This window comes from Callorhinchus milii, unplaced genomic scaffold, assembly GCF_018977255.1.
Source record: "Callorhinchus milii isolate IMCB2004 unplaced genomic scaffold, IMCB_Cmil_1.0 Scaffold4, whole genome shotgun sequence".
Lineage (NCBI taxonomy): Eukaryota > Metazoa > Chordata > Chondrichthyes > Chimaeriformes > Callorhinchidae > Callorhinchus > Callorhinchus milii.
The window spans coordinates 23325427-23350470 of record NW_024704745.1 but is presented as its reverse complement, the minus strand read 5'-3'; the positions used below and the strand labels follow the sequence as shown (position 1 = coordinate 23350470).

At 39.2% G+C, this 25044-nt stretch overlaps 1 protein-coding gene across 2 annotated transcripts in view; it reads right to left on the bottom strand.

Annotated features, from left to right (window-relative positions):
• Positions 1–24346, bottom strand: part of cars2 (cysteinyl-tRNA synthetase 2, mitochondrial) — a 31919-nt gene extending 7573 nt beyond the window's left edge. Inside the window, exons 1-13 of one of the 2 annotated variants that reach the window (XM_042333955.1) lie at positions 23617–24346; positions 23015–23065; positions 14867–14984; positions 14705–14776; positions 12022–12127; positions 11230–11313; positions 10009–10138; positions 9373–9506; positions 8273–8340; positions 4981–5047; positions 4736–4874; positions 2266–2389; positions 633–734 (exon numbers count right to left, since the gene is read on the bottom strand). In XM_042333955.1, coding sequence (XP_042189889.1) covers positions 633–734; positions 2266–2389; positions 4736–4874; positions 4981–5047; positions 8273–8340; positions 9373–9506; positions 10009–10138; positions 11230–11313; positions 12022–12127; positions 14705–14776; positions 14867–14984; positions 23015–23065; positions 23617–23927 — 1506 coding nt within the window. In that variant the 5' untranslated portion in view covers positions 23928–24346. Of the gene's footprint in view, positions 1–632; positions 735–2265; positions 2390–4735; positions 4875–4980; positions 5048–8272; positions 8341–9372; positions 9507–10008; positions 10139–11229; positions 11314–12021; positions 12128–14704; positions 14777–14866; positions 14985–15119; positions 15142–23014; positions 23066–23616 lie in introns of those variants that run through there. The other variant, XM_042333956.1, reaches the window with a different exon arrangement.
• Between the last annotated feature and the right edge of the window lie 698 nt (positions 24347–25044).

Below are 25044 nucleotides of genomic sequence, written 5' to 3'. Positions count from 1 at the left end.
TTAAGGTATTATTACCCCCTGAAAAGCGATCCGCCAATCAAGTAATTTATTCCTATTTATTGCTAGGTAAACAGAGCCGTGTGGAGTAAGAAAACGTGCCCAACGTTTCGCCTTATCCGTGAGGCAAGTGGTCTCCTGGGTGGATGTACGACTTAAGTGATTATAGGATTTATAAAGACTTATGCGAGTTTTACTGTACACTGTCGAATCCTATAGCTTTGTGGTTAGAGCACTTGTCTCACAAGCAAGAGGACCTGGGTTTGATTCCCGGGTAGAACAAAACGTTATGCAACTTCCCTTACTCCACATGCCTCCGTTTACCTAGCAGTAAGTAGGACCCGGTTGCTAGTCGATTGCTGGATCGCTTCTTGGCTGCTGCGTTTCTTCCACAAAATGTAGTCAATTCACTTCACAGCATATTCTGTGAAGCGCTTTGAGAGGTCTAGAAGACGTGATAAGGCGCTATATCAAATGCAAGGATTATTATTATCACAGAGAGAAAAATCTTAGACATTTACATTATATTCTAGNTTTTTTTAACTGTTATTGTTGTCAAATAGGAAATTAATTACTTTTGCAGAAACCTCTAATTCAAGGATAGCTTTTAATGTCCTCTCGAAAAAGTTCCTCACCTGATTTTCTCTGAGAGAAATGCCAACCGTGTCCAGGAATTGGTCTATGTAAGAGATTATGGATCCAAAAACAACAGGGCTCCTGGTGTACCCCGCTCCCTGCTACAAACATAACAGACTTCCTATTCGTGTACTTTACTGGTTAAACAAGCAACTCTAGCAAAGAAAATACAGATGTTATACAAAAAGTACCTATCCTATGGTATTAGGTTTATCACTGAAAGGGGTAGAGGAATTGTTATGAAAGAGTACAGAATATTGCACTATTTCGATGGTGATTTCGATTATATTGCTTATGAAGACCCAGTTTCTTGTGTGTGAAGAAACCTGCTCGGCACACACTCATCTAGTTATAGATAAATAACCATCTTTCATTTCCTGGTAATAAAGTGGTGATTATTGCTTGACGTACAACCTAAATATGTCATGACTATCAATCCTGTGGTGGGATGTTATCTCGCTTTAACTACTAACTATACTACATTCACTGGTAGTGAATCAATGCCACTATGACACCCACTGATCCCAGACCAAATGAAAAATGCAACTATATGATCACAATGGAATAAGATCATCGACCAAATCCACAGATATGAGGAGTGATTGCAAGGTGGGTTCATATCTCAGGGTTCAATTCCTTGATGAAACAGCTACCTTATAATTGCTCTGGGTGTCTAAAAAATACAACCTCTTGATCCTAGTTGCAATTTCCAATCTGTAACTCCATCCCAACTAGCTATTTGCACAACTAGACATTAAATATGCCTTTGTAATTTCATTTTAGTATACAAATACAAACCCATTTGAGGTGAGGAGGGGGAAATTCTGCTTGCTTCAGAACATTGGTTACCCATTACCAAATGTTATTTGAGAATGAAGACTAATGCAGGAGAGTTACCAATTACTGGTCACAGAATCATAAACTCCACTCAGAACTATTGGAAAATTGCACAAACTGTGAGGAGGAAAAACAAAACAAAGAGCTTTTGGATTTGTTTCATAAAGGACTCTTAGGGTGAGGATGGCAACAGTTTAAAAAGACTGAGGCTTTTAAATGGGTAATTACCTACAAAACTACTAATATTGTTAATTTTGACATAAATAAATTTGGCATCTCATTTAAGTCTGTAAATTTCTGGTTTATGTAGTGATATGAAGAGACTTTGGCAACATGGTACAGGATCACATTTAGCCCAATAACCAGAAGAACTGATGTGGAATAATTGTTAACCCTTGAGAAAAGATAATTTGGTATTTTATAATTCAATAACACACCAGTACATTACATGGTTTTAAAATCAGTTGAACAAAAGAGACTTTAAAGACCAACGTGGCACATGCTGTGCTGATTGATGACTTGCTGGTTTGGACAGATACAATTCCAACTCTTGGTCATGGAATACAACCAAATGTAAAGTTGGGAGTCTTGCTCATATTTCCCATCTCCCAAAAGAGATTCCAACCTATGTCCCCAGCCACAGTGGAAGATGATCTCTTGACATACTTAATGAGGATGTCCATGAGGTTTACAAAAATGAACACACTTATCATGGCATACTCAATCATAACATGCCTCCGAGATACAACATTCATACATTTGGGGAGACCGAAACATAGAATCCTAATGTGTTACCTTTGGAACTACCTGAAGCTGTCTGTTCCCATGGTGAACAAGGTTCATAATTGAATCAATGGCCCTTGGGGTATCAAAGTCATCAGCCAAGGCAGTCTGCACATTAATTTTAGTTGTACTCAACCTGTATACAAAATTAAAAAAGTAACCTGAAATACTGTACAAACAAGAAAAAAAGTCATGAAAGTAAACCTATCAATCCATAAATCAAATAACTTGGTTATATCATGATAGGCTCTGATTGTAGCCAATCATATGAAGAGTTAGATGCCTGACGATTAATAATGAAAAGGTCAGAAAGTGTACACTGGCTGACCAAAACACAATACAATATACATTTATACAGTGCCTTTCTTGGAAGGACATCTCAAAATGGCTGAGAACCCGAGCCCGGGGGTGGGGAAGAATTATATAACTGCAAGTTTGAGGCACTTTAGAAGAACAATTAGAAAAGCTACAGGCAAAACAGACAAATCCTTCTCAAGATATGAACAAAAAATATTTAATGCATAAAAGAAGTAGCTCATTTGGAACAGTTCTTGAACTAGTTTTCTATAATCTACAATATAATGTAAAACATGCACAAAGTGAACAACAAAAACTTGCCTTTATATAGCACCCTTCACATGGGTAGTGTCTTGGAGCACTTAACAGTGATGGAGCTTGCGGCCAAACCAGGGTAATTGTAGGTACAATCAGAGAAGACAAGATAGAGGGATTGAGATAGTGAGTTCCAGAGTTTGCGGCTGAAAGCATGGCCGAGGGGTGGGACGAGGGATGTGCAGAAACTGGAGCCAGCTGGGCGAAGGGGGTGAGTTGAGAAGTGGGGTGTAAGTAAGCAGGTCAGCAAGGTAGGGAGGAGTTAAGGCGTTAATTCATTTTCAAGTAAGTGTGATCTTGAAATCGATCCATTCTGCAACTGGGAGCCAGTGAAGCCTAGGATGGACTGGAGTGATGGGTGCAGTGAACAGTAATCATTTGTGTTTGGTGTAAAGCAATAGATTTCAGAACTCTGACCCACAATCTTCAAACTAGACCCTTGTTATTAAAAAAAACATTTCCCCATGGAGGAGAGAGAAAAAAATTCTCAGACAATCTGTCTCACTGTTGTGTACCCATAGTAACCAGCCAAAGAACAGTATGAACACTGCTGCTTATCTCCAAGGACCAGTTTAAATGTGTTTAAACCTGTTATGTGAGTTGCCATAACAGGGATGCAATATGTCCTAGTAGGATCCTGACTTCCAAGGTTTAACTTATTGATCAATGGTTTATTGAACAATAGATATTTTATTCACCTCAAGTAAGAAACGAGAGTATCATTGCCCAGGATGCTCTTCAGAGTCAAAGACCAGAAAAAACCCTTTTCAACCACGAATCTATACTTTAAAAATCTCTGCACTGAGAAACCTAGACAGTGATACCAACTACACTGCAGCCATTGGCTAATTTGAGTTGACAACATGTATTACATAATGATCGGAAGGTGCAAGGAGGACTCAAGGACGTTTCTGTGCTTTCCCAAGTTGACCAAAGTAAAAATTCCCAGTTCCGATTCAAGTCAATAAATATCACAACCTGTAGAATAAGCTTTGCTTAAACTCATTTATTCCCTGGAGCTTGTGTCAATATCCCTTTAAGTAGCGAGAAGAAAGAACATGGCCGAGGCCACCTCAGTCAGCAGTAAACAACAACAACAACAACAACAAGATTCTATTTATAAAGCGCCTTTCACGTCAGGAGGACGTCCCAAGGCGCTGCACAGTTGGGTCATGACCCGAGCTGGGGGGAAATGGTCAGGGTGAGGGGAGGGAAGGGAGGGAGCGAGGAGGGGGAAGAGAGTCGAGAGGGGAGCTGAAGGCACGGTCAAAGAGAAAACACACTCTCTTCTCTTGTCAAGAAGGGAAGGAACAAGACCATAATTAATGAGCCAATAGTGCTAAAAGATCAAACCTGCTGTCCCCAGTGGACCCACATCCAATAGATTATTGGCTTCCACGATTGGGGACCTACCATAACACACACAATCAAAGAAAACAGGGAAGCAGGTGTTCAATTATGCAGAAATAGCCAGGGGCAACAAACAGAGGAACCACTCAAGTGATTGAGCTAACTTGATGTAAGGTAATTTATCTTTACAGGTGTTTGTTTCTAATTATTTAATGACGATAGATAGAGCCTGAACTACACATCAGTTACTAAGCACTCTCCAAGTAGGAACATATGTTTATTGGGAATATTTGCTGAGAAATATTCATTCATGGGAGATTTTCCCCTTTACTCAGAGATAAGTACGCAGTAAGAAACCAGTTAATAAACTGATGCGTACAAACTACAAATCAATCCTCAAGGGTTAAAACCTGCTTGAACCAAAAATATTATGGCAGTTTATCAACAGGACAGCAAGAAAAACATGATTATTTCCTTTCATAATTTTTGATTAACAAAGTGCATTACACATGAACCGTACCTTTCCCACAATAAGATTTCATCAACCTCTGGACACATCAGTTGTCCTCTCATGTAGGCAGACGCATTGTTGATAAAAGATGAAATAGACTGGAGATGGGCTTTGGCTTCAGACATACTAGCCTCACTGTAGTCCACAGCTGCAACACAAAACACAGCTTCAACACTGGGTTTGGTTCCACATCATTTCATTTCCCAATCTTGTAAAGGAGATCAGTTATATGCTCATCAACTATCATTTTGTACCTGATCTATATTTTGATAGAAGACAAAACATTCGAAATTGATTCGCTGTGAAGGTTTCCAAGAAATCCTGATAATAAAATTAATTGACATTTGTCAAAATTAGTATGCCGTGTTTTAGAAACAAAGAAAACATGCCTTTTTACAACATTTCATCACATCGAAAAGTACTTCACAGGTATTTTCTGTTGAATGCATTGACTTTTTGAGTACTCCCCAACCTTTCTCTCAAACTAATTGAACTAGTGCACAACAATGAAGTACAGTTCAATCCTCAACTCCTATTTCTTCTAAACATCCAGTCCCTGAGCAAGACTGTCTTTGTTCCCCCCCGCCACATTGCCCCCTCTGCCCTATCTCACACCAAATGCTTGGACTTTTCAAATGCATAAGCTCCAATTAATACAAACTTTTACCTCCCACATCCTCACCCACCCCAAACTCACCCTTATCTTTGCAGGCTCCACCATCTCCCTGCAGTTTAATTTCAAGCTTAGCAACTGTAGCTTAGTGGTTAGAGCACTCGCCTCACAAGTGAGAGGACCTGGGTTTGATTCCCGGGCAGGGCAAAACATTGGTCAACTTTCCTTACTCCCCACACCTCTGTTTACCAAGCAGTAAGTAGAAACCCAGTCGTTAGTCAATTGGCGGATCGCTTTTCCTGGGATAATAATCGCTTAATTTTTTTAAAAAACAGTAATTTGGTCACTCACTCTATGACTGTTTGGGGACATTGGTGTGCGCAATAGGCTGTCACGTTTCGTCCACAAAATATAAAGTCAATTCACTTTACATTATATTCTGTGAAGTGCTTTGAGATACAATAATAATAATCCTTGCATTTGGTATAGCACTTTTCACGTTTTCTAGACGTCTCAAAGCATTTCACAAAATATACTGTATAGTGAATAGACTGCATATTTGTGGCCGAAATGCAGCAGCCAATTGCGCACAGAAGTGTCCCACAAACAGTCATAGATTGAAGTGACCAATTTATTATTGTTTTTTTTCTTGAGGGATTATTATCAGGTGTGTGGAGTAAGGAAACTTGCCCAAGGTTTTGCCCTGCCGGGAACTGAACCCAGGTGTCTCTAACCACTGAGATGTCTCGAAGACTTGATAAGGCGTTATATCAAATACAAGGATTATTATTATCTCTTCCTCATCCTAATTTACTAACAATTCAGATTAATTGGCCACTCATTTGATTATCTGGGGAATGGCTGGCGTAAAATAACTGGGGGTGGCACTCAGCAGCAGGTATTTTATGCCCATCTGTCTGGCTCTTATTAAAAAAATTGTTTGGAACATTTCTAGAACTCATGGAAAAGTTCAAAGCAAAACTGAGATCAGTGGTAAGTTGGCGATAACGCAATATTTTCTGTAGTTTTGCAGTTTGGACAAAATCTGAAGCGAGTATCAAAGGATTTATTACAGATCTATCACTAAAAATTTGAAAGAAAATGTAGATGAAATTATAGATCCATTTCTATGGCCTCATAATAAAGATGAATTGTTAACAAAAATGTTCTCTCATAAATGCAATGTAAATTTCCAGTGATATTCACAATTCGAAAGAAAAGAGCAGATGAGAAGTGGGATAAAACATAAATCGAGCATTTGTGTATGGTAATAGCCAGACATAATTCTTGGTATTCTTAAAGGGACAGACATATGATAGTATTTTAATAATAATAATTGCATTTGATAAAGTGTCTTACCATATCGTCAAGACGTCTCAAAGCTCTTCACAGGATATCTAGAGTTATACCAACTACTTTTAACATCTGACACGCTTAGAGATTCTGCAACTCAGCTTAATTTAATTAGGATTATAATTCTATAGGTCATCTTGACATTAACTAACAATCAAACATACCTAACTATTATCTGTAAGGATAATGTTAGGAAATGTTAATTTTGAACAAGTACCTACAGTAAAGGAAAAAAAATTGGTGGTATGGTTTACCTAGCAGTAAGTAAGAACCTTGTTGTTAGTTGATTGGTGGATTGCTTTCCGGGAATAATAAGCCCTCCAAAAAAAAATTTGCTCAATCAATCCACAACTGTTTGTGGGACACTGCTGTGCGCAATTGGCTGACATGTTTCGCACACAAAACACACAGTCACTACACTTTACAATATATTCTGTGAAGTGCTTTGAGACTTCTTGAAGACTCAATAAGGCGCTAGCTATATCAAATGCAAGGATTATTATTATTATTACAGTTACAAAGCTGAAATGTTCAACAGTAGTTCAAATTCCAGGCTACACTTACATTTGTCTTCAACCTTTTCCAAGGTGCAACTCTACCATATCAGAGCACAGACGGTTAGTAAACTGGCCTGGGAGTGATAGCTTCCTACATTGCTTAAGCACGGTTGTTGGTGGGTTAACCAAGTATCATCATGTCCTGGCCAGCACTGCTCCAGATAAATTGGTCATTCACTTCATGGTAGCTGATAGAATCTTGCTGTGTACAAATATTTTTTTATTTTTCCCTATAGTCACTAGCAGACATTTGCTTCCAGTGTGGTGGGAAGATCTCAGATCATATTCACCCTGCAAACCAAAGCCTTAATGGTCTGAGCTGCACAAGGAGCGAGAAAGCTTGCCAGATCGTGCTGTCAATGGCAAGCTATGCAATTTTAGTTGGTTAGACTCCAGCAGTACCCCAACACATAATATGGGGCCCCCAAGCCTTGGCTCTTGCCAATCTACACCTAATACTTTTCAGAATTAGGTAAGCAGGATGCTTCCCTCCAAGGAGAGAGTGTGCATTCTATTCCAACAATCTATCTCTGGGATTTCCATGTGTAGGTGGGGTGCCTGGAATCTTCAGTTTTGTTTTGGGTATTGGGTTTGGTTGATGGGTTTCCGCATGTGTCAGATACCCAGCTGACTAAGAAAAAAAAAAGAGTGGCATGCTCTAGAAGTCTCACTAGAATGTTTTCCCTGTGCTGGAGAATTGGTAAGAATTCACTCATTAATAGATAAATGGAAACAGTGAAGGTAGGTAGAATAGAAGCCTACTGACATTATAACTAGAAACTATCATTGCTGCTTTGCTGACAGGTCTTAATGTATTAACAGCGAAGGAGGGCAATCCTTTCTGAAAAATGCTACCTCCTCCTCATCCAGGCAACCTGCCTGTGACTGACTGCTGATTGGAAAAGATTCTCTTCAAGGTTTAACACTAAATAGAATTCACCGATTATGCAGGATGTAGAGGCTATAAACTCTAAATACAACTATAAAAATCGGCTATAAAAATCTTGATGAAATGAATTTTACCTGGATTGTGATGTAGTTTTTCAATGATTTTGACATCTTTTCTTCACTTCCTTTTAAATGCAAATGCCCTAAAACAAATAAAGCAGTGGAACAAGAGGGACAAAAAATGGATAAATACACAAACCTAAAATATCTATTTGTTGTGAAAAAAAGGGTCTACGTTCGCTTCTAGCATCTTTAGAACATGTTTTAAATCTCAAACTAAAATACAGGACAAAGTACTCTGCAAGAAAGCAACCCCTTATCAGAACAATCTATCTCAGAACTTCCAAAGTCTAAGTTTTATAGAATTACCTCAGTTACTGCGAAATAAAAAAGCCTGTTCTGTTGACAGCTACATGGAATTTCAGCAAACAGAATTTTAAGCAGACCTAGAGCAAAGGACCCAACCTCATTCCTCTGTTAACATTTTAAGCATCTATACTTCAAATCAAATGTCCCAAGACACCTCAACTCTGGTTTAGTAAACATTTCCATGCAAAATGAAGCGCAAAGCACACAAAACCTTACATACAAATATTGGCTAGTTGCAGTATGCTGATGTTGGACTGATTAGTCTTCAGAACTCATTCCTGACTTGTTAAATAATTCTGCTCATTGTGAAAGGTTCTAAACATGTCCTATCCGAAGCGATGATACATGTATACTTTTAATATAAAGTTTGGATTGCCCAACAAGGCTGCTTGAAGAACAAACGTCTAATTCGCAAATACTTGCTTTATATTTAAATAAAAGTTGATAAAACAATGATAAAATCCAATCTCTTACTTTGCAAAATCCAGATTGAAACTTCAAAAAGTTTTGGTGCAAACATATCTCCATTTCTGAACCCGTAGAAATTCATTTTTATCATCCATCAGTTAGTTAACAAGCATGAATGTAAAACAATAACGTTACTATTAATAAAAAAAGGCAAAGCACTGCAGATGCTGGAAATCTGGAAACACAGAAGTCGCTAGGAACATGCAGCAAGGCAGGCAGCATCCATGGAGAGAGGAAAATTATTTAACGTTTCAGGTCAAAGACCTTTTGTCAGAACTGTTAATAATGTTACTGTTAATAATGTTTCTTGCTGCAGTGCCATAACTGCAGTGCCATACCTGAGTGTAAAAAGTAGTTTCCCCATTGCTCACACTGATGGTAGGCTTCACACTGCGCAATCTCATTCTCGTGGTGTGGAAAGGCCAAGTCTATGCCACCTGAATGGATGTCCAGTTTGTTTCCAAACACAGAGCTGCAAATGACACAATTTTTTTTTCTGAAGTATCCAAGTCGTTTGTTTTAACCTTGTTCACTGGTAAAATGCCCATTGTACTCAATCATAAAACGAATACCAGTATCTATTCAGTGCTTAACAAAATGTTAACAAAGTGTGTCAAAATCAAAAATAAACCGTATGAATAAAAAAATCATGTCTTCAATCACTCTTGTATGACCATATTTGTGTTATATGATGTACATTGTATGGTGGTGGTAGCAGTGTTTACTCCATTTCACCCTTATTTGCCAGTATCATGTGGTTGATAGATGTTTTGACAGTGGAAGACATGAATTGTAAATTATGTATGATCATAGCACAATTACTAAGATAATAGGGATAATAATTAATCCATTAGATGTGAACATGAAAACTATCCTTGGACATGTAGTTCAGTATTAAAAGTATGAATTCTCTATAAATAATGCCACTTCCAGATCGGTTTATACTGATTCACCAAGAAACAAGCATATTAAACCTTGCAACAGTTGAACACTCAATGTGCCAGCCAGGCCTTCCCCTCCCCCATGGAGACTCCCAAAATGGTTCCTGTGGTTTAGATGCTTTCCAAAGGGCAAAGTCCCTGGCATCTTTTTTATCACTGACTCCTATAAATAAAAAACAAACAAAATTACATTTATAGATATTTCGTGATAGTTTTGTTTTGAAAACATTTTTAAAAAATATATAAAATCGCAATCTCAGGGCTGTTGTGATCCTTATAAACGTATAATTCTCTTCAGTATCTTACAACACTTACCTCACCTCAAGCCCATTGGAAAGAGACTTCATTACTATTGAATGAAGTTTAACCTTAACCAACAGAACCTATAGGTATGATTAAACACTTTGCACTCAGGATAAAGTATAAACAGCATGCAATAACATGCATTTATAAGAGCACCTTTCACATAAGATGAGTATCTTGAAACACTTCATAAAAATGAATTACTGAACAGAAAGGAAAGGAGCAGGTGTTTGAGAGTTTTGACCATAGTCACAGTTACTTGTTTTGAACATCATTTCCCGCAACTGAATGCAGCCGGTAAGTGCGGGAGCAATGGAGGGTTGTGATTTAAGAAGGGATTAATACTAGTAGGGCAAAGAAATTCTAAGTGGTTTTGATAGAATACTGGGTGAATGTACGACTTAGGTGATTATACAATTTATGAAGATAAGACATAGGTAAGTTTTACTGTATCACTACTAGTAATTTAAAACAGACATGTGAATGTTAAATCTATTACATAGATTTCTCTCATATTAGTGCGAATTAGGGGTCAGTCTGGCTCAGTTGGTAGCTCTTCCACCTCTGAGTCACAAGCCCCATTTTGGGAGATTGAAGTTAGGTTAAGTTGACACTCCCAATACAGTGCTAATTGTCAGGGCTGCCATCCTTTGGATAAGACATTATTTCACTTTACGGCTGTTTTGGGGATATTGCTACTACAATTGGCTTCCACGTTCATCTACAAAAACAATGCAGGAGCTACACAACACAGTAAATCCTGTCTAGCACTTTAAGATATCCTCTCGATGTGAAAGGCACTATATCAAATGCAAGCATTATTATATTATTGAATTATTTGAATTTAACCTTTAATCAGCAATCTGTTGCAAGGCACAGAACCTTACAGTAAGTGTCTGTTCTCATTTCCTAAAGTGGGTGCAAGCCAATAACAGGATTATAAAGACATACCTGGCTCTCCAACAAAGTCAGCAGACACCCCAATCAACTTCCCATAGCGACTGCCAATAGACTGTATATCAAAGTAAACATTTCCTAAAATAAAAAAGGCAATGGTTGACACACACACACATATATGCAATCATCACTGTAATTTCCTACTTAGCCACTAGAGTATGCTCTATTGAGCGCTAAAACACTGACCTTAATATTCCTAATGGAGAACAAATACTCCACCAAACCATCACTTGTTACGAGTCTGTTTTAACCATACACCTCAAGCTACCTTTTTAAAAATCTATTCTAACTCGAACATAGGAACATACAGACATATACAAGGACAGAAAAGATCATCTATTTTACATATTCACTGCGCTCTGTGAAAACTTTAGTCTGTTCACCTTCACTCATACTGTCACTAGGAAGTTTACTCCAAGACCCTCCCAGATTAACAGTTGCAAACTAAAATTAATATCTTGCTTTATCAGAATTGCTTACCAATTCAGTCCCTATTTGCAAACGTACTGTGTTGAGAATAAAACATTTCAGCATAGGAAGCCATTCAGACGTTTAATAAAGTTCTCAACTTCAAATCAGATTAATTTTCTCAGCACAGTTCAATGGAGCTACAAAATATTCCCCACCTCAGCTTGTCTATCCTAATATGAAACAAATAATGGCACATGCACAAATAAATTCACACATGCAAAATAGCAGTAAATCAAATTTTAGCTAAAAGAAACTTCTAAACTCACAACTGTGTTGTACTCGAGAGTTTCCAGTTGATGTTTGAGGTAAACTCACCTGTGGAAGTGGCATAAGCATTTCCATTATAAATTATTTTATCTATATAGTCTACAATCTTGGGAATGTTGTCAGTCACTCTCATATAAACTGTAGGTGGAAGGACCTGCACAAAAAATATTGAAAATAGTTTATGTTTTGATTAAACCAAGTCACTATCTTATTTGTAATAATTTGGTCAATCAATCCGTGACTGTTTGTGGGACACTGCTGCGCACCATTAGCTGCTGCGTTTTGCCCACTAAATATACAGTCGATTCACTTTATATTCCCTGAAGTGCTTCGAGACGTCTCAAAGACTGACAAGGTGTTATATCAAATGCAAGATTATTATTATTGCTGCAACTTCTATACACGACTTAGACATCAAAGGAACATTTTATCCTGAAATTATCTTTTCTAGGCATTCAGATCACTAAACATACTGTATTTGAAAGCTGGAAGACTTAAAACTAGCTTTGTATTTCCATTTCTAGACTATTTCACAATAATTCACTGTATACATAGGTCTGCCACGTTCTTTGGAGTCGGACAGGCTGTAAATTTACACTTTTTACAGGAATAACACTCAAATGAGATCAAATTACTGTTGTTTGTATCTATATTCATGGAAAAATGACAGAAGCTTGAGGTTAATGGATTTCAACGGTGCTCGTTTTTTAAGGATCTTAAGAACCTTAGCATCCCTCCTGAGAGATCCTTCCAGGCATCAGTGCAAACACAACAATCATTCTCCACAGCAGAATAAGCGCTTATACTGGTCAACAAACTATTCCTTCAATCACAGATTCAAGCGAATATCTCCCCCCACCCTTCAAAAATGGGTTCAAAAGAAGAAAGTATGGAAAAGTGCTGAACAGAAATGATATAAGAAAACACGGGACAGAAACTGAAAACGAAAAAACTAAGGAAAGAGGTAAAAAAAAAGAGGTAAAAATTAAACATACCAGGGGACCTCCATTCAAGCCACCAGTCAAGGTTGTAATGGTGCTGTGAGCATCTTTGGAGTCAGTCCCATGAAAATCTTAATGCAGCATCAGCTGTATAAATGTAGTACAACTCATGATGTGGCAGACCTGAGAGTGCTTAATGCTGACAGTGAGAGTTAGAAAACAGAAAGTGTTCCATTCCAGGCATGCACTTCTCTCACCTTAATGTAGTTAGTAGATTGATAAGACGTGGCTTACATCAGTGATTCCCTACAGTAGAAATTTCTAATTTTGCTCTAGTCATGGAGGGGAGGTGGGAGGAGATAAACGTATGAGGGTGGTGGGGAGGTGAGGGAAAGAGCACTGAACCGATAATATGAAAAGCATAAAACAAGAAAAAGGCCCATTTTTGATCCTTCTATATACCCATACAAAATATATTACATCATAGACCTCACTGTTCCACTCTATCTGCTGTATGATTAATCAAGGAAAAGCTCTAAAATTGTTAAATAGTCATCCTCCATGCTATTCAAACCCAGCCTTCTCTCCGCAATTCAACCTGAACAGCGTCTGTGCAACTTCTGGTGTTTAGTGATAAAGTGATACCATTTAAGAACGATAATTTAACTGCAAAAAAAAAGGATTCTTTGGGTACCTAGAAACTCAAAGTGGTCAGGCTATTGGATTAATGTTGATGTTTCCAAACAATAGGAAATGTTCTGTGGTGCAGTGGGGAGAGAGTGTTTTGGGGGAGGAAGATGAAAGAGTAGAATGCCTTTTAAAAACTAATTGAGTGTCTTTATTCTAAAATTCCAATTTATCTACTGGAGGATGACCATTACTGGAAAGACAAGTCATTTGCTTCTGCAATAACTATATGTTAATGATTGCTCAACATATAATAATAATCCTTGCATTTGATATAGCGCCTTATCACATCTTCAAGACATCTCAAAGCTCTTCACAGAATATACTGTAGAGTGAATTGACTGTATATTTTGTGGGTGAAACGCAGCAGTGTCCCACAAACAGTCATGGATTGAGTGACCGACCGATATATATTTTTAAACATTTTTAAGGAATTATTACACCCAGAAAAACAACTTTACAACCGGGTTCCTACTTACTGCTAGGCAAATGATGCGACTAATACAAGCAAAGGCAAAACATAAGGATACTTAACTCAAAAAATAAATGTAACTACTGTTATGGGAGGCCCATATTAAGTGTACAAGATTCATTTATGCATTAGACTAATCCATACAAATCACATCCATCTGCAATGCATATACAGTACTGTACACCCACAGACGTGGAACAGCTTTTCTCAAACCTTATTAAATTGTGTTCCAGAATCTTTCTTTCTTTTTCAATTATTACTTTGATTTACTTCAAAATTAGAAGGAAATATTATTATAATCCTATTGAGACACAAATTAGTGGTTTATATCAAGTTAGCATTAACTACCTCCTAATTATAGCACACGGGGTAAAACACCAAAAAACACTTAGTTCTAAGAGGTACAGTATAGGGTTTGTTGCAGTGTAATAAGGTCTGACTGTAGTAGACAACAATATCACTAGTGTAAGATTGTACTTCATGCAACTACAGATGATAGTTTGCAACAAAATACTGTTATTTTCATAAATAAATCTGAATACTTTTAAACCCAACTTTAAATTTAATCATGGAACAGGAAGCAGGAATCAAAACAATTTTAGTGTACACTCTGCACTGCAAGTAATTATACCTTTAAAGAAGTCATATCCTGTTTGAAATCCTCTTCGTAAATTCGAGCAAGTACAGCAGGTGAAACATTCAACTGCAATCAGAAAATATAACTGAATCAGTGTTAAAAATTTCAATTTTGCAATTTTAAATTTAAACATGTCTGTAAACCTCTTGTATTCACCTCATTTGCTCTTCGAATTATTTTGTCATCAATATCCGTGATAACCATCACCATGACTACGTCAATGCCAAACACTTTGGTTAATATTCTTCGGACGATGTCAAATCGAACATAGGAGCTAAGCAAACAGTTTTAAAAACAATAACATTAGTACATTTTCCATAAATAAACGAACAGCATAAACAAAATCCAACTTCTTTCTTTAAAAATCGTAGCATTTGCTCACTTGTTTTGTAATGATAATAATCCTTACATTTGATATAGCACCTTATCATGTCACGAGACGTCTCAAAGCATTTGTTTTGTACACGAAATGACAAATGAAGTTATGTGAACAGGCATCCTTCTCCATCCAGTTTTGACCAAAAAGGCTGTAGCAGAGATCCTTCTGCATGGAAGATGGAAGAGCTGGTGGGGTTGTGGAACAGATTAAAGCCCTCAATATCCTAATCTGTTGTGAGGAGGTGGACTCCGCACTACGGCATTTTACTAATGTTAAGGCAGACTGTACAGACAGCATTAATGCAGAGTTCCTAAAAGCCACTGAGTAGAGAGAAGGAGAATGGTGAGGATCTTACACATTCAAGCCAGGAAACCAACTTGGAAACTGTCCTCCTCGTCCTGGTCATCAGGACTCTCCCTGAGGCATATACTCAGTCAATGTTCCAGAGTGCAATTGTGGTTTCTATCCTTAAGACAGGTGATCCTAGTGAAACCAAGATCCACAGAGAACTACACTGATTTAATTGGCTCTTAAGGTGGTGCTTTGAGTAATCACTGTACAGTATCACATGCATTGGAGGCTCGTGGGGGACAGATTTGGTGCATCTGTTACAGTTTTTTTTGACAGAATTGCGGTGCTTCTAGCTACTGGGGTTCTGGTGGAGATCAGTGTTTGCTTGGAAAATCTTGAAAGATTGTGATACCCACATTAATCTGAAAACCAAAACATGTCAGAATCTGGACGGTGGATTTAAGTTTTTAACCAATCAACTCTGGGTGTTTATGGTGAAAATCAGTTAAGAAAATTCATTAAGAATGCAACTAAAAGTAAACCCACATAAGTCAATAAACCAATACACTGTTACAATGATCCGTTCTAATAAAATAATAATAATCCTTGCATTTGAAATAGGCCTTATCACGTCTTTGAGATGTCTCAAAGCACGTCAAGGGAATATACTGTAAAATGAATTGACTGTATATTTTGTGGGCAGCCAATTGCACACAGCAGTGTCGCACAAACAGTCATGGACGAATGACCAAATTATTTTTATTTATTTTAAAGGAATTATTTACCCACGGAAAAGTGATCCCCCAATTGACTAAAACCGGGTTCCTACTTACTGCAAGGTAAACAGAGGGGAGTGGAGTCAGGAAACTTGCCCAGTGTTTCGCCCTGCCAGGAATCAAACCCAGGTCCTCTTGCTTGTGAAGTGAGTGATCTAACCACTAAGCTACACGACTGTTCCGACAATGGCTATTCTGGCTACAGTATATGGGGGGGGGGGGTGAAGAGGAATAATTCTATGTAATTAAACATGTAACTGGAAGATGCAATAGGAAAATGGCAGTTTACAACAATGTCTAAAAGTTTTTTGTAATTTTAAAAGAAACGTGAAGAACAGGTTAAACACAATGAGTTTATTGCAGTTTAGTTATTCTTTTGAACAAAGCCAAATGCACAGGGTATCCACAAAGTCCTCTTACCCCTTATTACAAAACAGCAATACAAGACTACGGATAAGCTGAATCAAGCTGTCAAGAGATGCGTTTAGCCTCATCACTCCATCCATGTTACGGAAGATGTCACACCAAACATGGTGACAGATCATTATCTGCCATTAAAATGATGGTACTCACAATGCTTCTCTTGATGTCCAAATATAGTTAAACACTTGTACTGAATACAATTGAGTACTTCTAAATACAATTAGCATCATTCTTCCACAGGCTTCAGGTGTTGGATGGTGCACTGTGTAAAAAAAACATGGGAGTGGCAGGACTTTGTTATCCTGTACTTCAAGTAGTTGGGGGGGGGGGGGGGGGGAGTGCGTATTAACAACACAAGAAACAATCTCTGCTTTAAGTTTGTAATCTGCACCTGCAGATGTATGGAAATCATAATCTTTAATGTACACCACCTGGTGTTAAGACACTTGAAAGAGTTATTTAAGTGAAAGGGGCAGCAACTTCACTTACTTAGTCTGATTTATTATTGACGTTTAACATGCCTACTCGTCCATAGCAACAGCTAAGTGAAACTGCAGGAGCAATGAAAAAAGACTTGTAAATTATTAAAAATGTACAAAACACTTGGGTTAGCTTAACCCCTTCTGCAGTGGAACACAGGCCAGCTACACCATGTATTTTGTACAGTATAAAAGTGAATGGTAAAGTATTACAACTGAAACAAAATAAACAATGAATACAAAAGTCATCAAAATCAATCACTGTAAGGAGGATGTAGATAAATTATTTAATGGTTCTTAATATTTTGGATTACTTTCAATGTTCCTACAGTTTATCCCACTGTCCTAAATTATCCTCTGTTGGTGTATGAGATTAGAAACCGAAAGCAGCTTTCACACCCCCACTAGTGATTCACTAAATGCTGAAAGGTATGAATAGAGACTCTACAGCAAATATTCAGTTGGAATTGTGAATGGAAATCTATGAAATTATACCAATTTCTGAGAGACACTTCCAGGCAAAGACGATGGTGATATACATCCTAAAACTTATCCCATTATTACTGGCAGTGAAACAGATACTTCAAGTGGATTTACATCCAAACAATAAAAGGTAGTGAGTACATAAAAACAGTGAACCAACAAAATGCACTTGTCTGCCTGAACCCCTGGTAATGCTAAATATAGGGTACCACAACAGAAATCATCTTATTAAATCAAGGCAAATTAATGATTTCACAACAGTAAAACTGATAGTAATTCTACTTTTCTTTACAATGTCACCTACATTAATTATATCTAAATGCAGGAATTGTCCATTTTTAATGTAGTCCAAACTAGAAATATGATAAATCATATGGTTACATTCAAGAACAGCAGTTATGTGGTAAATTTTACACTGAATATCCCCTTACTTTCTTGAAATAAATTTTTAATTTTGCAATTGACTAAAAATACCCTACGAGTCATTTACAAATCTTAGTCCCTAATAAGCATCTGAAGTTATGTATATGTAATATAGCCTGTGTTGTGAAAGAGTAACTCAACGTGTATAACTCCTAACGGGGAGTTCCATGACATTGGAAGAATGGAACGCACGATAACGTCATTGTGCAACATAACAATTAAGGACAAGACTCCCGTTTTAGCTCTGCAAACTGCTCAAATAAATGAAGTACACATCTCGCCACTACTGTGTGCCAGCCTGGCTCAGCTGGTAGCATCATAATCTTAATGTACATTTAGTTGTTCCTTGAGTATGTTGATTGAATATTAAAGCAAATAAATAGTCCATCTTCTATTATTATTGTATTAAACTGCATTAAGCAATGTTTTGCATGCTGGAAAAGTTGTCCAAGGTCTAATCGTTCTGAACTATTTTCCAAATAGGTTTGTACTACAGGTACACTGCGTGAAGTACACTGAATAAATTCAAGTTGTTGTTGTAGCATTGCAGCTTTAAGACACTTCAGATCTTTGACCCATTTCAGATCATTCATTCAACAGAACAGAGAGGAAAAGAACAATTGGTTGTAGAACATGAAAATCTATCTTGCTCTTCTATACTAATAAAACGACAATATCGGTCTGTGTGTCAGCCAAGATCTCTATAACCGATTGACATTGTGTCACGATTTATACCTCATCGGAAAGGCCTTGCATTTGGGAGTGTCATGGGTATATCAACTCCTATCACTGATGAATTATGACCTAAACAAGCTGATCACACATTATCGCAGTTTTGCACTGCAGTTACACCTGGTGGCCATGCCGACTCCCAGTGACGATGTGGTATCGTGCGCCACAGAACACGTATATACGCACACAGCACATACTCAGATGAAGCCAAGCGGTGGGAACAAGATAAAACGTGAACATCAAGCCTAATGATAAATAGTGATACCATATGATACCATATGATAAATATGCCAGACAAATGAAGGCCGATTAAATGAAACTGAAGAACAAAGAACAGCACTGCTGCATTGCAACAACTTGAGGACCTGCATCGTAAACATTGTAAACATCGTAAACCCCTTCTAGTGTAGCTTTGATAAGATCTTCTATCATTCATGAGCTACGACCCTTTCATAGGATCTTCTATCTTTCATGAGTTATGACCCAAACAAGCTCATTGCACATGTATGGCAGCTTTGCTTAAGGTGTACACACAGTGTTTATGGCATGTTAAATGGTTTGTGAGTGGTATTACTGAAATCTATATTCCATATTGGATTCTTTGGTGGCAAATAGCTGCAACGGATACAACTGCAACAGGTACAACTGCAACAGCTAGTACTGTATATAGAAGTTTCAAGATGAATGCCTATGACATNAAAAAAATCTCCACAGGAAATCTAATTGGCTAACTGGTCATTTATGACTAATGTTCACCCACATGAGATACAGATACAGATATTAATCATATTACATGCCTGGCTAATTATAGCATTTCTAGAAGGTTTTCAACTGAAAAACAAATTTCTGAATGTGTAATTTCTGATACAACATATTTTGTTGTGATCTGTTTACACATCTATAGAAAAGCAATTCTTATTTCTACTGGAATTCCCCATTCAACCATTCTAGGAATGGGATTTATTATTATAAAAGTAACCAATTTTGGTAACAAACCCGAGATGAAATCAACCAATATCTACTAGCAAGACATTGAGGGTCATTAAATTTATCTGTCAATCAATGTACTCAATTAATTCAAGAGGTAAACACCTGCCATAACTTATACACCCACTATTGGAACTATGACCCACTTTTCTTTCCTATAATTCTCTTACTTTCACTATGGTCCTAAAAGCAGTAGACTCCAGTAACTCGCTTAGGCGCATGCATGAGCCCTGATAATGAGTAATATCATAGGAGACAAAAGAGCTTATCCTCAATTGATATCCACTCTAAACAATTTTCAGCAAATGTTTCTGGTCAGCAAATAGGAGCAGCAATCGTTATGGATTTTCATTTCTACCTCAGGACACTCAGGCAAATTGCAGTGCTGATATCAGCTAATTAAGCATAAATACAATATTCTGGTCAGTTCTGGGTGCTGCTTTTATCCCCTATCAGACAGCTCATGACAAACTTAATATAGTTTTGTCTGTTTTGCCTTTGTGACAACCAAGGACATTTTTATGTCAGTTTTACATGTGCAGGTGATTCTGGAGAATAATTATATTTATTGTCTCATTGGAAGCATTTTGCAACCATTGGAGAACACAAAATATGATGTGCACCTTCTATTGGTCCGTTACCAAATATATTTTTGTTGCCATTTATACAGCTCTTCTTTTTGTGGTGTTTCCATCTTCATAAAAGAGAGCACTTGTTTGAGTTCCTACCAAAACCTATCATCCTAAAGTAGAACAGGTCAGTTGTTCTCAGGATACTGTAATGCTTAAATCAATGAATAATATCGGGCCTTTCAAATATTGGCAACTGTATGATAATAACTCACAATATTCCAAAAACTGTATCCTGAGAACATTATTTGCTGTACCAGATGACTTACTGTTTTTACATTACATGCCTCAGACCAACCAAAATATTTTGTGAATGAAACTCAAATCACTGGAACTCTATGGGTTGCACGAAATATTTTAAAAATTGCACCAAAATGTTAATGTGTGTAAATTATATTTCTTCCGCATTAGTCTGTGGCAGTCAAAATCTGACCATAGCCAATAAGAAGCAATTTTCAAAAAGAGAATGACTTCAATTCAACAACACCAACAAGGTAATTACCGCCATCTGGGTGTGGAGCCTGCATAAAAATGGGACTTTCAACAGGAAATGGCGGCATTTAGGAATCTGAAAAGGGTTAGAAACACTGGGCCATCCTCAGAAGATTCCCAATATTAATTGTCTGGAAATGGCAGCATCATCGTGGAGTGGAGAGGCATGAGAACCACGTTGAAATGCAGCATAGATCTAGGCTTGGCATTCTGTGTTGTACGTCACAGGACTTTTTCGGGATCACTGGCAACATTGTGCGGCAAAGACACCGGAGGAATGATTGCATTGAGGCAAGGTATCGGGTCAACAATGGGGAACTTAATGTGTATGCTTTCTTCTCAGAGGAAGATAGTGCAAATCTACAGCCAAAGAAGGGAGGGGAGCAGGTGGAGGGTCCCTTGAAGATGGTGTGGAGGGGGAGAGGAGCAGTAGGAGTTTTGTCATTAACCAGATATTCCAACTACTTGTAGCTATGAGCCCGAATCTCTCTCCTCCCCACTGCAAACGAACACATTATCCAACAAAAATAATCTCTTCCTGAAGCCAATGACTTGTGATTGGATACAATAACAACTTGCAATTATATAGTGCCCCTCAAGCAGAGTAGAGTCCCAGAGCGCTTGAGTTTCATGAAGAACAGCTAACTTAAAACAGACCATGGATCAATCCCAGGAACTTCCTGGTTGGTGAAACTGAGTATTGTTCACCATGTTGAGTTCTATGGCTGACCCATCAGGGAGCCCTATTTAGTATCCAGCAAGATGTCACACACAGGCAGTAGAGGTAGATAACCAACCGCAGTGCCAGTTCAGTGACAGTGCAGCTTGTTGAAACATCAAGAAAAGCTGAATCTTGAGTGTCTGAGAATTGGAGCATTCCAGAACAGAACAAAGAATATACAAGTTAAGAATATAAATTCTTCGAATAGAGCAACTAACAACAACAACAACAAAATTACATTTATAGAGCGCCTTTCACATCGGGAGGACGTCCCAAAGCGCTGAACAGTCAGATGTTGGGGCCCGAGCATGGGGGAGGGATAGTGTAGGGGTGAGGGAAGGCAGAGAGGTAGGAGGGAGACCAAAGGCACTGTCAAAGAGAAGGATCAAGACTGGCCTTGAAGGAGGCAAGGGAGAAAGCGAGGCAAAGGGACCGTGGGATGGAGTTCCAGAGTGTGGGGGCAGAAAGAATGATGGTAGAGTGGGAGATATGGAGAAGGCCAGAGCCCGATAAACGGAGGGAGCGGGCAGGTTGGTAGGGAGTCAGCAGATCAGAGGTAGGAGGGAGCAAGGCCATGGATGTTGAGGACGAGGATCTTGAACTTGATCCTCTGGGGAATGGGGAGCCAGTGGAGTCAGGAGAAGGTGGGAGTGATGGGGTCACGGAGAGTACACGAGCTGCAGAGTTTTGGATGATCTGCAGCTTGTGAAGGGAAGAGTTGGGAAGGCCGATGAGGAGTGAGTTCCCTTAATCAGCCTTGAGGTGACAAAGACATGGATGAGGGCTTCGGTAGCCTGAGCGGTGAGGCAGGGGCACAGTCTGGCAATGTTGCGGAGGTGGTGGTAGGCAGTGCTGGTCATGGCGAGGATGTGGGGGAGAAAGGACAGTTCAGGGTCAAACAAGATACCCAGGTTCCTGACTGGCTTAGTGAGGTTGAGTGTGCAGCTGTGGAGGCTGATGCTACCAGTGCCTGAGGTGCGGAGGCGCTGGTGCGAGCCAGTCAGGAGGACCTCGGTCTTGCTGACGTTGAGTTGGAGAACGTTGGCTCTTGTCCAGGACTTGATATCGGACAGGCAGTCGGTCAGGACGCCAGTAGTCCTGAGTTGAGGTGAGGGCAGAGAGGTAGAGTTGGGTATCATCCACATACATGTGGAAATTTACCCCATGTCTACGGATGACGTAAGCAAGGGGGAGCGGTTAGAGGGTGAAACCAGTCATCAAATTATAACTGGTTTTAGAGTCACTATTTTGGATACTGTAACCTAAAGTATTATAAACATGTTTCCACATTCCTGTGCCTTTCTCTTCTCAACGACATTAAGGTGTTATATCAAATGCAAGGATTATTATTATCCACCCACTTGTCTAACAACGTGCATATTTTCACTGGTCCTGAACTAAGCTGTAAACCCCAAGCTGAGAAGTGAAATGCTTGAACTCATAAAATCTGATCACATTTTCCCCACTGACTACATATAAACACACCTACCTTGCATGCCCAAGGTGTGCATGGTCATATACTGTTGGTCCACAGCTGTACCTGTGCGTGGTGGGGAGGGGGAAACAAATTAAGATGAGTATTTTGTAAAACTATTAAATTCAAGCTTCTTTATAATAAAAAACAATTTAAACAATCCCAGGGACACTGTAACGATAATTAGTATTTTTAATCTATTAAACAGATTTTTTTGCAATTAGTCAGGAAGCCAAGGAATTTAGATTTTTATTGTATAAATACATATTTGTGTAGAATAAAACGTATTTTAGTAGAAACACATTACCCTTACTGCCACCTTGATCTGTATGTCTCTTGCAACAGAAAATTAATAATTTATTTTAATAAACACCTTAAGTCTCCATATTTACTGCAGTTTTTAAAGTTAGATTTATGTCTAGGGGTTCCTTCTGAACTCGTGCTTAACCTAACAAAGTTTTGAGACATGGCACATCGTTTTCTCTCCCAAAATCTAGAGTGTAGTTCACTGACTTTAATCTACTCTTTTTGATTTTTTAAAAAAATGCATGTAATATCTATCGACAAACAGACAAGACAAAATGTTGCAAAGTGCAAGTAATTTAAGGGGACAGTACCAGGATGCTGTTCTCGAATCGGCAAGTACGAAAGGTTCTTTAGTTCGGGTGAGACTGTTGTACACCTTTATGTCTGTTTCATGACCTTTGGGTTTTTGCCAGGTTTTCTTCAGTCCTGCGTGTGCCGAACAGGGTCTCACAGAAAAATGATCAAACCAACAGAACAATTTGGGTCGCAACAGCAACTCGTTTCCACGAGCAATATTTTTCCCCGATAAAAGCCTACCATTGAAGGAGCTAAAGAGACATCTTGCAACAGTCGCGCTGGTGCTGGACCTCAAGTGAGCAAGCGGGGCTTTCAATTTCGACATTATTTCCACAATCCCACTGGAGTGTGTGGTTTGGTTTATAAGACGAGAGCCGCACGCGCTGTTTACAGGCAGAAAACGCAAAGCACTATTGGTGAACGGGTTTGAAATGACGACAGCGGCAAAGTCACTTTCTGCAAATAATATCTGCAAGTCAACGCTTTCAGCTGCTGATCCAAGTCTGAGCCCCGGGATCCTCCATCCTGCGCGGGAAGGGCGGAGCGATCGTCGTGAGGCACACAGCGGGGACTGGACGCCCCATGTAAATTAAATTACGGCAGTCGCTCCCGCTGCAGCCATTTGTTAGTGAAGGCCGAGCACAGCCAAACGCTTCCCTCCCCGAACACTCCTGTAATGTTCATCGCTTTCCTGACCGGAAAAGGCGGAGTTAAACACACACACAAACACCCACACACACACACACACACACAGACAGACATCTTCTCCTCCCTCCACTCCCCCCCCCCACCCTTTGAACCGGTGTAATTCCCAATGCCAACCCACCGAGCTCTGACTGTGCAACAACCCACCCTCGGAGCGTGGTTACAGGCAGCAACAGACTGGGCGGTTGCGCAGGAAATCAGAAGTGACTCCATTACCACAGGCGAATGACTGACTTGACTGACTGACCGACCGACCGACTGCCTTAGTAACGGCGTCAACCGCTGGCGACACCTAAACAACTCCCCCCCCCCCCCCCGTGACAAAAGTGTGTGTGCGGAGAGGCGAGGAGAGGAGAGGGCGGTGGGGTGGGGGTGTGGGGGGGGGTTACTGTCAGCCCATCACCGGTCTGTGTTAATCCTGAGTTGTGCTGTTTCCCTGTTGGCTGCTGTGAGCTGACAAACCGACCCCGACACGAAAGAAAAAAAACCACAAACACCTGAAGGGGCTCCTCTCCCTCTCTCTCCCTCTCTCTCTCCCTCTCTCTATCCCCCCCAACACCACCTTCCAGTAACCGAACTGAACTCCTGCATGTGAACAAACCACACTCAAGGTTACTCCAAAATCCTTGCTGACGGTGACCTATGAACCCCCCGCTTCCATTTCCCCGCTAATTTCAAACCTCACTCGCTGCAGCAACAGCCCGAGCCGAGGAGGGAGGGTCGGAGGGAGGGCCTGC